The sequence below is a fragment of the Nannobrachium achirus genome (genome assembly GCF_963921795.1).
Source record: "Nannobrachium achirus genome assembly, chromosome: 15".
In the NCBI taxonomy this organism is placed as follows: Eukaryota; Metazoa; Chordata; class Actinopteri; order Myctophiformes; family Myctophidae; genus Nannobrachium; species Nannobrachium achirus.
In genome coordinates, this window is record NC_137822.1 from 30,084,599 (window position 1) to 30,098,643 (window position 14,045).

General features: G+C 42.2%; 1 protein-coding gene across 1 annotated transcript; it reads left to right on the plus strand.

Annotated features, from left to right (window-relative positions):
* Positions 1–5,098: 5,098 nt before the first annotated feature.
* On the plus strand, positions 5,099–10,119 carry tmem267 (transmembrane protein 267). Its single transcript, XM_080742951.1, has 3 exons — positions 5,099–5,120; positions 8,147–8,619; positions 9,661–10,119. Exons 2-3 carry the CDS (start codon positions 8,212–8,214, stop codon positions 9,994–9,996), a joined length of 744 nt encoding a protein of 247 aa, XP_080599077.1. The 5' UTR covers positions 5,099–5,120; positions 8,147–8,211; the 3' UTR covers positions 9,997–10,119.
* Positions 10,120–14,045: the final 3,926 nt, after the last annotated feature.

A 14,045-nucleotide genomic window follows, 5' to 3' on the forward strand; every position in this document is an offset into this window, starting at 1 on the left:
GTGTGTGTGTGTGACATTGTGCTAACATTTTTATACTTCATTCCCATTGAAAAGCTTTCACAGAATCCACAGGTAGAATTAAACTTTGGTTGACCATGCCCTAAGGAACAAACAATAATCAATTTAATTCAAAAGCTCACCATGCCGTGTCCTTGGAACTGTGACGCAGGAACTCTTCAACTATGGCTTGGATTGGCTTTGTCCCATTTTCTCGTATCCACTGTACCCTATAAATGGAGGTCTGCAAAATGTATCGGCCGGACTTATGTTGTTTTTCAGCCACTCTGACATTTGCAGGACTTGCTCTGCAGTTACATCTGATTCTGTGATGAGCAGAGAAAATAATACATTCTCACTTAGAAAATAGTGGTAGATGAAGACATCCGAGTTTACAATGTAGAGTTCTTTGTTGCAAAGAGCATACAGTCATCCACTTCGAAATGCAAGTGAGTTGAATATACTACATTGTATTGACACCTTGATCTTGCTGTACCTGGCAGGATGACTAGGGTCTCTTCCCTCTTGTGGTGAATTCAACTGCCTGCCCTAGCGCTGTCGGCACCTTTTCCAGACATTGTGGAGGTGCTCCTCCAGATGCCCTGATGCTGGTTTATGTATGACTCCTCCCCGGGGTGAACCATTCATCTTAAAGTAAAGGAAATAAGCAGAAAGGAACACACACACGTTACACAACAGGCAGCAACACCAAGTTGACAATGTGTGTTCATAATTTGCTTTGTGCATTTTATAGGATATAGTGTATAGTAGTTAGTCTAGCTCAGCTAGACAATCCACCCATGTTAAAACAAGGTGGGGATATATACTGCAGTTAGTTAGCGGCATGAGTATATAGTCTGGCTAAATCAGGCTATATATATATTTAAAAAATGGCTTAATCTTGATTGAGAATACTCACTTCTCTCCAAAGCGCTCCTCCATCAGGTGGGCATACAGTATATGGACCATTGATATAGAGATTGATCAGGAGAGCTTCTTCTGAAGACCACAAAACAAACATTTCCCATTATATATTTTGCTGAAGATCTAACAGATATTTTTTTAATAAAAAAGAGAAGGCAAAATAAATTAAAACTACATAACATTAATTTCAAAATGTAGACTAGACCACCCTCCCCTCCCTACGGTCAATGAAGCAAGGCTGCAAAGCTGCTCGCACAGACAAAGTGAACTTACGAATGTTGCTCCATCTTCCACCAAAGCTTTTTGCTGGTCTGTAGGCAATACTGGTTGTGGTGAGTCTTCTGGTGCTGGTATGGGCTGCAGCAAAATAGTAGGCTCTGGTGTGGGGCTAGAATAATAGAAAAGTATAAAAGTATGAAAAGAAATTTATTAGCACCAGGGTCAGAGCTACATTGTTTAAATGATAAAAAATAAAGGAGAAAAAAAAAGAAAAAATTACACAAAACACTGCATACACTTACTATACAGTATAGTATAGTTCTAAATGTGTGGGTCAGGACCCCCAGGGGATCTACAAGCTCACAACACCAGTTTGCGGTTGAACTTCTGAGCTTGTAGATCTGCCACTTTCACAATTTTACCAATGGAACCGAATCAAACAGTCCATGTGCTTGTCAGGGTTTGGGGGTCCCCAATTCAAATATAATATTTTTAGGGGGTCATCAATTCAAATGTGATTATTTTGTTGGGGTCCCCAGTTCAAAGTGGGGTTTAAAATGCATGTCACAATTTAGACCAGAAGTTAACTACAGGCCCCAGTTTCCTGATATGCAATGAAAGGAGCAATTCTCAGTTTTTAAGGAAAAAAAGAAAAAAATCCTTTATCCCCAAATACCTTAACTAATAACTACATTTTGAAACACACATAACACATTTTGTCTCTTTAGACCTACTCTGGTGTACCTCAAGCAGGTGTCGTTGAAATTTCAGCCGTGGCTTCATACAGTATGAAGAATGCGTTCTCCATTCCAGGAGAAAGAAGCACTCTGTGTCAATCCGTTGCTCTGCAAAATATTGTTTTAACAGAGACACAAACTGTTTTTACAAGCTGTTTTTAAAGGCTGCCTGTTTCAAAGGGATAATGTGGTTATCTAATATGAGATAAATACCAACAACAGTCATGTGTAGTAAAATTCATATTACAGTACATACTTTCAAAAGACATGACCCACTCAGTCAGATTCCATGTAGGCTATATGGTTATCTTTGACAAACTCATCCAACTTTAGGAAAATAAGTAAGGAACAGAAAAATATTTAGGGCAACATTATGATGGTGTGTGAGTGTGCACAAATTGTTAGCCATTTCTCACTAGTTTTGACACAAACCAAACTATAGCTACTAAGAAATAATTCACATATAATTTACACAGTTTTATAAATTGCTAATTTAGCTAGATATGTATTTATGCTCCATTGCACAATGTATTTGGTACCTGAAAATAGCAGATCTACAAGCTCACAAAGTTTACAATAATAACTTGGTGTTAACAGCTGGCCAGCTATGGCCAAAGTTAACAAGTTGAGTTAGCTAAGTTAGCTAATGCCAATATCCACCCTTTGTGGTTTGTGTGAACAATGCTAAGAGAAATGAAAGAACAGAAAATGCTTTATCTTATTGGCTATTATCTTATATTAATGTGAAAAGCTGGTCCTTACTGTACCATTTCACCATTAAATAGCAGTCATGTCCAAATCACTGGTTCATCTCCTCCTGTCATTAGCTGCTGTCCAGTGGTAGTCATGGTGGTAGTGAATGAAAAGGCGGGAACAATAAATAAATACATGAAAAGAGCGGCAAATTTTGAGGGCTGCCCTCAGTACGCTCGTTTAGGCCCATAGCATAGTTCTACCTTTGGGCCCAATGCAGTTTTTGTGTGGGCAGCCCACATCATTTGCCGCTCTTTTCACACGTACAGGCTGCCCACAGTACGCCCATGGTTAGCCCATGATGAGTCAACAGCTGTGGGCCTCATTTAGGCAATCCCACTATGGGCCTGTGCAGGTTAAGTGCGGGCTGGCATTGCCCTCACTGCCCACACATAGCCTGCAGAGGCCCACCCCTGGCTTGCTTGCAGGGATAGCAGTAATGTGAAGGAGACAACAACTCTCTGAGGTCCGCTCATTGTTCCGACATCCCATTATTCTGACCATTAGGTTAGTGAAGGTTAGGGATAGGCTTAGTTATAATGGAGGCTGTACATGCACCAGGTGTCAGCCTCCTCAATCCTATTCAAGATGTCTGGGATCTCTTCTCCACTAGCGACATCATCAACAGAGACAACAGAGCTGATAATGGTAAATGGACTGCATTTACAGTATATAGCGCTCTTCTCCAAAGCGCTGTACAATGTATTTCACATTCACCCATTAACACACACATTCACACATACATTCACACCAAGAAACCATGCAAGGTGCTCATCGGGAGCAGTTAGGGGTTCAGTGTCTTGCTTAAGGACACTTCGACAAATAAGCAGGAGGAGACATAAATCGACCCTGGAACCTTCAGATTCCAAGGCAGCCGTTCTACCTACATCGCCACAAGCTTGAATGGACACCATATTCCGAACACACAGCTGGAGAGCTGTTTGTTCTCCTCAGACACCCAGAATTTGTAAAGTTGATGAGGGATGGGTGCGTCTATCGACTCTGTTATCTCTGATGATGATGAGTGGCTCCCTGCAAAAGGGGCTGGAGGTGAAGAGATCCCAAAGATTGAACTAGATTGAGGAGGCTGTCACCAAGCTGCTGGTACATGTGGAGTCAACTGGCCCTATTATAACTAAACCTACCCATAACCCTAACCTAATGGAGGAAATAATGGGTCGCCAGGATTATGAGTGGACCCCAGAGAGTTGTCGTAGTGATACTTCCAAGCACTGGGGATTAAGTAGATCTGGTAGCAGTATGGCACTAGGTGTGCAGCGGCACATGCTTCTACAGCATCAAGCAGTCTCTCATCTTGGAGCACCACTAGTGATCAGGGGACATATGCCTTGGAAACTGGAGATGACTGCATGGGCCAGGTGGGGACTAAGCATGCAGCTATGGCTTCTGACCGAATACAATATCTAACAAACTTTGGAGAGGCAAAGACCTTGACAGAACAAGACAGCATTGGTAGCAGAGAAGTACAACTGCTGCCTGAGACCAACAAGGCACCTTTCTAGTGCATGTCTTGCCACCCGCTTGCAACAGCCAAGGAACCTGAGGAAAGACTAGAACCAATGGAACATGGACGGATGCAAGGAACACTTCGACTCTCGAGGATATGGCTGCCTTGCTGAATACATCCTGTAAAAACACATCATACTAACTTGGATGCACACAATCCCAATATGGTGCACTTTGAGGGAAATTGTTATTTAATTTTGTGTGTGCTTTTGTTGTGTGATTTTATTTGTCACTTTTATTCGTAAATAGTGTTATTTGCTCATTTAAACACCCATTAAAACCCCCCTTTAAAGTTAAATGTGGATGTTTACTTGTTGTATTTCCCACCAGTATGTCTTTTGTTATAAACAAAACAAACTTACTACAAAATAGTAACAAACTTACACAAAATACTATAAAAGTGCAAGTAATGAACAAAATCGTTTTTAGAAAATGGCATTGACATTGATATTTCAAAGACAAGATGATCCTTAATGGTCAAAACAATGTCAGAAATGAATTATACATGTCAGCATTAGTTGATTTAGACCTACTGCACCTGTTTTTACTCCTAACAATGGCCAAGTTATGGCCCACGGTCTTGGGAATAGCAAAATGACCTTGACCATGACCTTTTGAGGTCTAAATCGCCCAAAACGGTCAAAACAATATCAGAAATGAATTCCCCACACCACAATTAGTCCAAATAGAGGTATTACATGTGCATATACACCCAGAAACAGAAAAGTTGGATTTTCATCATAGCCGATGGCAGCCATATTTGATGTGGCCATTGCGCCATTCCTGGCACTATGGCGGACGAGCACCTCTGTGATTTTTCATGTCTAGGGACCCACTGACTCAGTTCAGGTGAGAAACTCCCCTAACACCAAATTGCGAACAGGACTTTAAGCCAGATACTGTATTAATAGTTATTATCGCAGTTCCTTGTCCATAAGGAAGGAGACTTCACTGTACAATGGGGTGAGTAGCTACTGTAGCGATTATTAACGCACCAACCATTTGAACAATGATGAAAATACCCGGTGACCAAATGAAATGTTTTCTTTCGTTACAAGCAAACAGTCACGTGTTATTACTATATTTACTACTATATTATTATGTATGTAACGACACAATGTGATTGCTCTGTTTACACAATGCCGTAGCCCCTCCAACTGTATGTTGTTCCCCATTTCAACCGTTTTTATTATATTTTGACACTTGCTTTGGCAATGTAAACATATGTTTTCTAATGCCAATAAATAAGCTCCTTTGAATTGAAATGTTGTTTCTTGGTAGAATTAACGGAGGAGATTGAAGGAGGAGGGTTAAAGAAGCGATGCTAAACATGACAGCTACACTCCGCCTACACAAAGCATCCCTCACCTCTTCATTGCGTGTGCAGGGGCTAGCGCTCATGATATAACGATACATAAGTGGTTTTCAGCCTTTTTCATACCAGGTCCATTATTTATTCAGCATTTGAGCCACGGACCACCATTTGATGACATTTAGGCTTAGCCTCTCAGACCCCAACATTTAGAATAATGTCTTAAATCGTTGGATAAGATTTTGTCCACAATTCCTTGCTGTATACATGATGGTACCACAGGAGAGACAGATGTTGACCAAAATAACATTCTTCTACATTCTCTAATTGTGTAGACTTTCTTGTAAATTAAGTATGCAGATCTTTAACAATAACTTAAATGGGTCCATTTGGTTTCATTTTACACTCTCAAGAATTAAAGATCTATATGAGGGTCCATTTGGTTACATTTGGCTGGGGACCACCTGAAACCCCCTTAAGGACCACTGGTTGAGAACCACTGGCCAAAAAAACAAAACAAAAAAATATGTGAAGTTAACCTTGACAAAATGCAAGTGCAGGTGATTATTTTAATTGTTTTGTTTGTTTGGAAGTGCTTGTTTTCAATAACGTCCTCCTGCATTATGTGCAATTTCTAAACAGGTGGAAAAGGACAGCTGAGTGATTTCCAACGAGCGCCTCCAAACTCCAACACTTCGAAAAATAGTCACCTGCACGGCATTTATTGACATAAAGTAGCTTATAACATGTCTATAGTGGATTTTTATGAAACACAAACGTTGCAGATAGAAAGAGATATTCAAACTTTCCTTACAGCTGCAGCTGTTGGTAAGTTAAACATGGTTTATACAGTTAACCAGATTTTTTTCAGGACTTTTCTGTTGGGCTGCCAAGGGTATTGCAACTCTAGATTCCAGTTATTAAAAATAGGATCTAAGAGTTGCTTGCGGCTACATTGGCTCATAAGGAGTTCAGCTAGGTTTACATTTGCTCTATTCTTTCTCGGTTGCAAGAGTGAAATCGACCCACATCAATATTATTCCTTGTGGGGCTGAAGACAACAATGTCTCTGTTTCAGAATGAGTTCATTATGCCTGCAAGCCAAGGGTCTTCAACAGGGGGTCCGGGACCCCTAAGGGGTCCTCAGAGTTACTACAGGGGGACCTCCAAATCTATCTGTGATAGAAACCTTTTTCTCCTTTTTTATATTTACCACTTGAACCCTAACGTCCATATTCTGAGAACTTTAGCCAAAAATAGCAGATCTACAAGCTCACAACGCCTCGCGCTGCGCCTCTCCCGCTTGTAGATCAGCTATTTTCGGCAAAGAGGTTTTGTGTAGAGGGGAAAAAGAGCAGACCAAGATGAGTGAAAGTAAAGGTCAAGTCTATTAAATATTCACAGTTCAAGCGGTTAAATATCATGAAAACACAAATTGACATGAATCTAAAATACACTTGACGATTGTGCTGTCAAACAATGAAACTATATGGAATCTATGAAAAAGTTGTGGGGGGGGGGGGGGGGTCCCTGCTTCATCTCTCTCTCAGCTAAGGGGTCCTTGGCCTGAAAACGTCGAATACCCTTAAGCTGTAAGCGAAGCAAAGCCATGCCTCCTCTGACATTGAGGATCTTCTTGAGTCAGTGTCTCTGGAGAGTTGCATCACATTACCCCTATAGGCCTTTTCACCCACTTTTTCATTTAAACGGGGACTGCACTACATAGCCACTGTCTTTATTTGGATACACTAGACAAGGACATGTGTACTATGTATGCATGTATGCTTGAGTTTCATACACAATCAAGCAAAAGCAGCCAATTGTGTGTCCTCATATAATATTTGAATATTTTCTGAGAAGATTGTGACACTACAATAAGCTTAATTTATACAGAGTCATCATGATGGTGTTGTGTTGCTCGCCAAAAATAGCAGAACCACAAGCTGACAATGCACCACAATGTAGTGTAGTTGCAGTGCATACATATTATGTTGACTGCATACCTTTATGGTACAATAGCTTAATGATGTCCAAAATCAGTGTAGATTCAACTGAAATTAATTGCGACCGAAGGTCCCAATTTACTATGAGAAACGGCACATCATGTCCGTGTCTGTCTGTCTGTCTGTCTGTCTGTCTGTCCGTCCGTCCGTCCGTGTACGTTTTTTTATGGTCTATGGGTTTGCCGCTCTGACATCACGCTGACTCTCACGCTCTGACATCACACTCTGACATCTTTGTGATGTCAGGGGAACCAAATCCCTTTTATGCCCATATATGGAAATGATAGATCCCTGTGATTCTAGGGGAACCAAATGCCCATATATGGAGATATTGAGATCCCTGTGATGCCAGGGGAACCAAATCCCTTCATGCCCATATATGGAGATCTCTGATATCATCAATATTAAGCCCATATCTGTGAATATCTATGGGTATCAGGGGTCTCCATATAGATGGCCAAGACATGGCGCGACCTAGGCGTCTTACTGGTAATGACATGAGTGGGGGTGAGTGCGTGGGTGATGTGATTCACCCTCATCCTCTTCTCTCTCTGTCCCCCTCCTAACCTTACATACTGTACCCGCCTCTCTCCCTCACTAACTCCATGATCTCTCTTCCCCCCAACCGGTCACCTCACCCTGTTCTCTCTCTCCGTCCCTCCCCAATCGTCCAGTCAACCCGCCTCTTGCTGACCCTCGGGACGCCGGTGACGATTGGCCCCTCCAGCCACCCGTCAGCATGCAAGGGTTCTACTCCAAGCTCGACTCCTCCGCCGCCTCCGCCCCTCTGTTAGGGGTGGGCTTTGGAGGAGATGCCGTCCCCGTGCCGCTCAGCCTCGCCGTGGAAACGGAGAAAGCTCAGGCCCTCCTGCAGACTTTTAGCTCCGCCTCCCTGCTGGCGTCCACGGGCCTGGGCGTGTTCTGCGTGGCGGCCGACCACGCCCTCCAGCTGTCCGTCATCCAGCATCACCTGTGGCTGAGGGCGTTGCTGGACAACGCCACGCACGGATTGGTTGGACTGTGGTCGTGGGCCATCGTGATTGGACTGAGAAAAAAGAGCGACCTGTATGAGATTCTGTTGGCCGGGCTGCTGGCCTCTCTCATAGACCTGGACCACTTCTACATGGCTGGATCTCTGTCACTTAAGGTAAGAACTAGATCTCTCCTTCCTTCTGTCCCTCTGTTGCTACAGGGACTTTCTTTTCTGGCACGGCTGAAGATAGAGGCCAACTCTCATGAACATTAACCTGATTTTCTTGCTTTGTGTCCGCCACCCAATGGACAGGCACTTGTTTGTACAATGCACACACCTGCTCACCACATCCAGTGCTGCTTGTCCTCGCTATTGAGATGTTTTGCAACCAAAATGTCAAATGCACTGTGACTGGCTTTCAGGCATCAAATACATATTTTATATGGCCTTCCAAAATGTTAAATTGCTGAAGTTTACTTCCAACAGCAGCTAAAGCAAATACAGGTATCAGCAGCCCACACACATCAGCTTACTTTCACTTAGTTTTCACCTTGGATCAGAATCTGGTTTACTTGAAAGCTGAGCTCTTTAACAAGCTCTTATGCCTCATTCACACTACAGATATATAGTTGAACGTTTAGCTTGGTAATTCAATGTAATCTCAATGGAAACCAGCTTTAAAGCTTTCAAAGCTTTGTTCTCAGGATCTCCTGCATCTTTAAAGCTGGTTTCCATTGAGATTACATTGAATTACCAAGCAAAACGTTCAACTATATATCTGTAGTGTGAATGAGGCATTAGACAGATCTTCCCTAATAAAGGAGCATTGCTCCAGTGAAACCACTTGATGAAATTACAGCAATATTATATCTAACAAATCAATCACTATTGCTTTTGTTCACTTAAGTAAAGTTATTGATCATCCCTATAACACATTTGACCTGAGGAAAATTACCAGATAAAGAAGAGTTACTTAAGTCTTAAGAAGGCCGCTTTAATAGATGATAATGAATTAAATGATAAGTGTAATAGTGTGAACCGTTCTCTCTTTTCGGTGTTACACAATTCCTATTGTAAGGTCAAGATGAGAAAAAGCCTTGATTTCTCGGTTCCTCTGTTCTTGAACTTTCCTGCTGTCTTCCTCACCATCACCATCTCTCTTTCTCTCTCTCTCTCTCTCTCCCTCTCTCTCTCTCTCTCTCTCTCTCCCCCCAGGCTGCTGTATCTCTCCCCCAGCGACCCCCCCTCCACTGCTCCTCTCTCATCCCTCTCCTGTGCCTCTCGCTCCGCTTCCTCATGTGGCTCGGACGCCTCAAGGACGCCTGGTGCTCCCTGCCGTGGATGCTGTTCATCGCCATGGCCACGCACCACGTGCGGGACGGCGTGCGCCACGGCCTGTGGGTGTGCCCGCTGGGCAACACGGCGCCCATCCCCTACTGGCTGTACGTCAGCACCACGGCCACGCTGCCTCACCTGTGTTCGGTGCTCATGTACCTGACGGGCACGAGGGATGTGATCTCTACCAAGCACGGGGTGGCCATCGATGTTTAAAAGCCTGTAAAACACAAACATACACACACACGCACACTATTATGCTAGGCAAATCTTTCTGGTAGGGGTCATGTCTGTGGCAGAAGTGGACAAGACTAGTATAAAAGTATTATAAACCTCCCTTACGCCTGGTTATTAATAGCCTATGCGTCCTGGTCAATCGGATTATAAAAAAAAAAACAATAACATAAAATTGATCTAAATGCGCGTTTATGTTGTGATCGACACACTCACCTATTTGGAGAAGCTTCTCAATGAGTGACATTGGCTCTTTAATGCCAGGTGAAAATATAATCCAACACAACAGCAGCAAAAATGTAATCTGCATCTGCTACATTTCATGAAGCGCTAATGGAAAAGTCACAAACATTTTTTGCACAGGCTTGACCCCTGCCCTGTCTCGTAAGTAAGTAAGTAAGGAGGTTGGAGAGGCTTATTGTCGGTATCGGGGGGAGTCTATCCCTGTTTTGCAGTGCGCTAGACCCCTGGGAGATGGATTGCTGAGGTGGAGGGCAACACCCACCATAAGCTCCCAGTACTTAACTAGCCTCGCGTAGCCAGGCTTTACTCATCTGCGAAGAGAAAAGCCTGGTGACAATATAAGGCAGAAAGCGTTCAACTTCCGCCGTGTGAGCTTCCCCGGAAGTGAGCCTCCCTGGAATTACCCTAACGTAACTTCCGTTAAACGCAGGAACCAACCGGAAGGCATATTGTCTACAGGGTGGTACTTAGCGCACGACTTGCCACACCCGAGCCACGCTACTCATTCGCTGAGTTGGTGGTGCCCGGGATCGAACCCAATGTGGTCAAGAGGCGAGTGCTCTACCGACTGAGCTCCCCCGACACTGTCACACATAGGGATGGGACGATAAGATATGAAAATGTCATATCACGATTATTGTGACAAAAGAAATCACGATGTACGATATTATCACGAAAATCCATTATCCTGGGGTGGAACATTTGCAGAAAAATAGCAGATCTACAAGCTCACAACGCATTGTGAACTTGTAGATCGGCTATTTTTCGGCAAAGACGTTTGATAGAGAGTGAAAAAAGACTGTATCAAGTATGTATATTATACCTTTTACCAATTATAGAGGGTATAACTAGATATGCAGCTCGGCAAATAAAAGGTGAATTGATCCCAGTGCATGACGGAGGACGATATCACGATAAATTAAATCTCCGCGATACGATTATCGTGAGTGTTTTCTATCACGATAAACGATAATATCGTGTATCGTCCCATCCCTAGTCACATACCCGAGTCCTTATGATACCACCAGGGTTGTCATAGCTACCCCACCCGTGACCTTTGACCCCTCACTCACCCTTTAACCACTGCAATCTCTCTTCACTTTAAGGGTCATTGATGTCACAGAGGTTAAGATGCTGTATATAGGTGTTTTTGATCATGAAGACTTTGCCTCAATGCTAAATACACTGCCTTTCCATGCTGTGCTATTTGGCCTAAACTTCCAGAATTTAGTCGGTATTCTAACAGAATGTTATATTAGAATATTACAGAATATTGATATACCGATCATTTTCATGCCATCTTCGTGTAAATAAATCAGGCTTACAGTATGTAAATAAGCCCAGGCCTCAAATGTGGTGCATCGTTAAAAATAACATAAAATCACATCATACAAATGTGACCTCCTAATATCTAGCTTCTGTCATGTCACTGACCTCTATCAATCTGCCCCCCCCCCCCCCCCCCCACACACACACACATACATGTTTGTATTAGACTTGTGAGTATTCTTAAATACTCACTATCTACCATAGTACTAGAGTAGTTTAGGAATTCTTATATAATTAAGCGTCTGTGTTAAACTCCCAACACCTCATTCATGTGACACCACCCGTGGACTGACTTCTCTACCGCCCCACCTGTTCAGGGAAGGTGAGCTCTGTTTAAGATGAGAAACACTCAATCCACAGTCTTCACAAGGCTTCAGGAAGAATACTTTATGTCTTAAGAATTTATGTCAATCTGTATCTATCATGGAATTACCATTTTGAAGTCGACTCCTTTAGGATCTGGGTTGTGCCCCCACGCACCCATCCTTCTATTGAACTGATGTTTTCTCCACTGTTCCACATTATTTAGCCCTGACCAACATTCTTATTGACCATATTTGGTACGAAGTTACGTGTCGGATTGGTAGGTCAACGAGAGTTGATTTTTTATTTTATTTATTTTTATTTTTAGCAGTTTCAATGGCAACTATAATGTAGAAGACAATTCCTCCTTTACTTTCCTAGGTCTCTTTGTCATCACACAGTATCACAGATATCAACAAGCACTTTACCCATCAGGTATAATGGTTGTTGTGTTGCATTGGAGGAAAAGAAAGAGAGGTTTGTGGACTATTTCTAGCAGGTACAGTGACTTTTTCCACAACGTGGAATTGAAATAGCTTTTGCTCTCACTCGTCACATCGCTCTGGGCATGTCTTATATCATATGTCTGCCCTATGAGTCTTGAGCTTGCAGTCTTTAACAATACATTCAAAGTGAGCAGGCAAGAATAACAGTTGAGAGCACAGGATAGCCTACAGCAATGAGAAAAAAGAAGAAGAAATCAGCTAGCTTGATCCGCTTAGTAAACCTTTGTGTCAATGTGTCCATCGTTTTTTGGCCAATTAGTTATTTTGTTGAGGGTCACAAAAGAGATGGGATGGTGCTTTAATGCCAGACTGAAATGTGTTGTGTCCCAGGCTCCAGCTAGCTTGATTAAGAGTGAAAATGTAACGGAATAAGCTAAAATAAGATGAGAACATTTGGGCATTTATTGTTCTGAAGATATTTTAAGCAGTGGAAGGTACCGTAATACAGTAGTCTGTGTATAGTGTATGCCTGAATAGTGTATTAATTTATTGCAATTAATATATTGGTGTATATATACTGTGGGTATATTGAGGGGAAGAAAGACTATAATTACTGCATTATCTTTGTGAATACTATTGAACCGGAAGAGTAGTGCTGATCTACAGTACGTGCTGTTTCTCCGGCGTTGACATTTCAGTGGCAGATGCTTTTCTTTTGCAAAATAATATTGACTTCGAAAGGGAGGGTAAAGATCAGAATGAAATCATGTATCTCACATGGAGTTAGATATTGTGTAAAGTTGATGTGTTGTGTAGTAGAATGATTTAATTCTGGATGGACAAATCTGGGAAGAGAAAAAGAAAATCTGACATCAAACCAGATGGGTGTGATCCTCATGCATGTGGTTATTATTTTAAACGGTGTATACGTGTACTACTAGTGGAAACTGAAAGCTTAAGAGAATTGTGATCTCTAAAAGCCAGATTGATCAATGAAACAAAAACATGTTATTCTCACCATAGCTTGAAGTGGCTTTTGGAAATGTACAGTATGTGATTGATGGAATACTTTATTAGAAGTTTGTATAGGAATAGTACAGAACAGTACTGTTCAGATACGATGTGCTGTAACCCTCAACAACCCCACACTCAACAACTTACTCTTACTTTGAACTGAACACAAAACAACTCACCTCTCATCTGTCACCCTTTGTTCGAGGTTGGAAGAATATCTCGGTTAAGAAATCCTTGCTAGGATGTTTTTGCTGACGGTGGTTGTAGTGCCGATTGTTGTCCAGTAGGTGCTGTCACTGAGCCAGTAGTCATTCAATAATCCTATGTTGGTCACAGGAGTAATTCGTCACTGTCATGCAGAAACCTTGTATCTCCATGTTTTAAATGTATGTTTTTTTTGTTTGTTTGTTTTTAGTTTTTCCCTAAATTAAAGGAAGGTTTTGGACATACAAGGTTTCCACCCGACAACGACGATAACTGGTCATGCCAGCCGCAGAGGGGACAAAGCACGTGATGGGGAGAATCTTTTCGTCCCACATGCATGGGAAGAGTACTCTTGACATCTTGAATTTTTGTTCATTATCATTCCTTAGTTGGAACTCGCCTTGTGGGCAAAAGTAAATCTACTGAGCTGAAACTCAAAGCGTTGCGGTTGCTTATTGAATTTGTTAGGGAGCAACTATAAGAGACAAATCA

Coding starts and splice junctions, on each gene's coding strand:
- tmem267 (XM_080742951.1), top strand. CDS start 8,212: ATGCAAGGGTTCTACTCCAAGCTCGACTCCTCCGCCGCCTCCGCCCCT. Junction 8,620..9,660: donor CTGGATCTCTGTCACTTAAG/GTAAGAACTAGA, acceptor CTCTCCCCCCAG/GCTGCTGTATCTCTCCCCCA.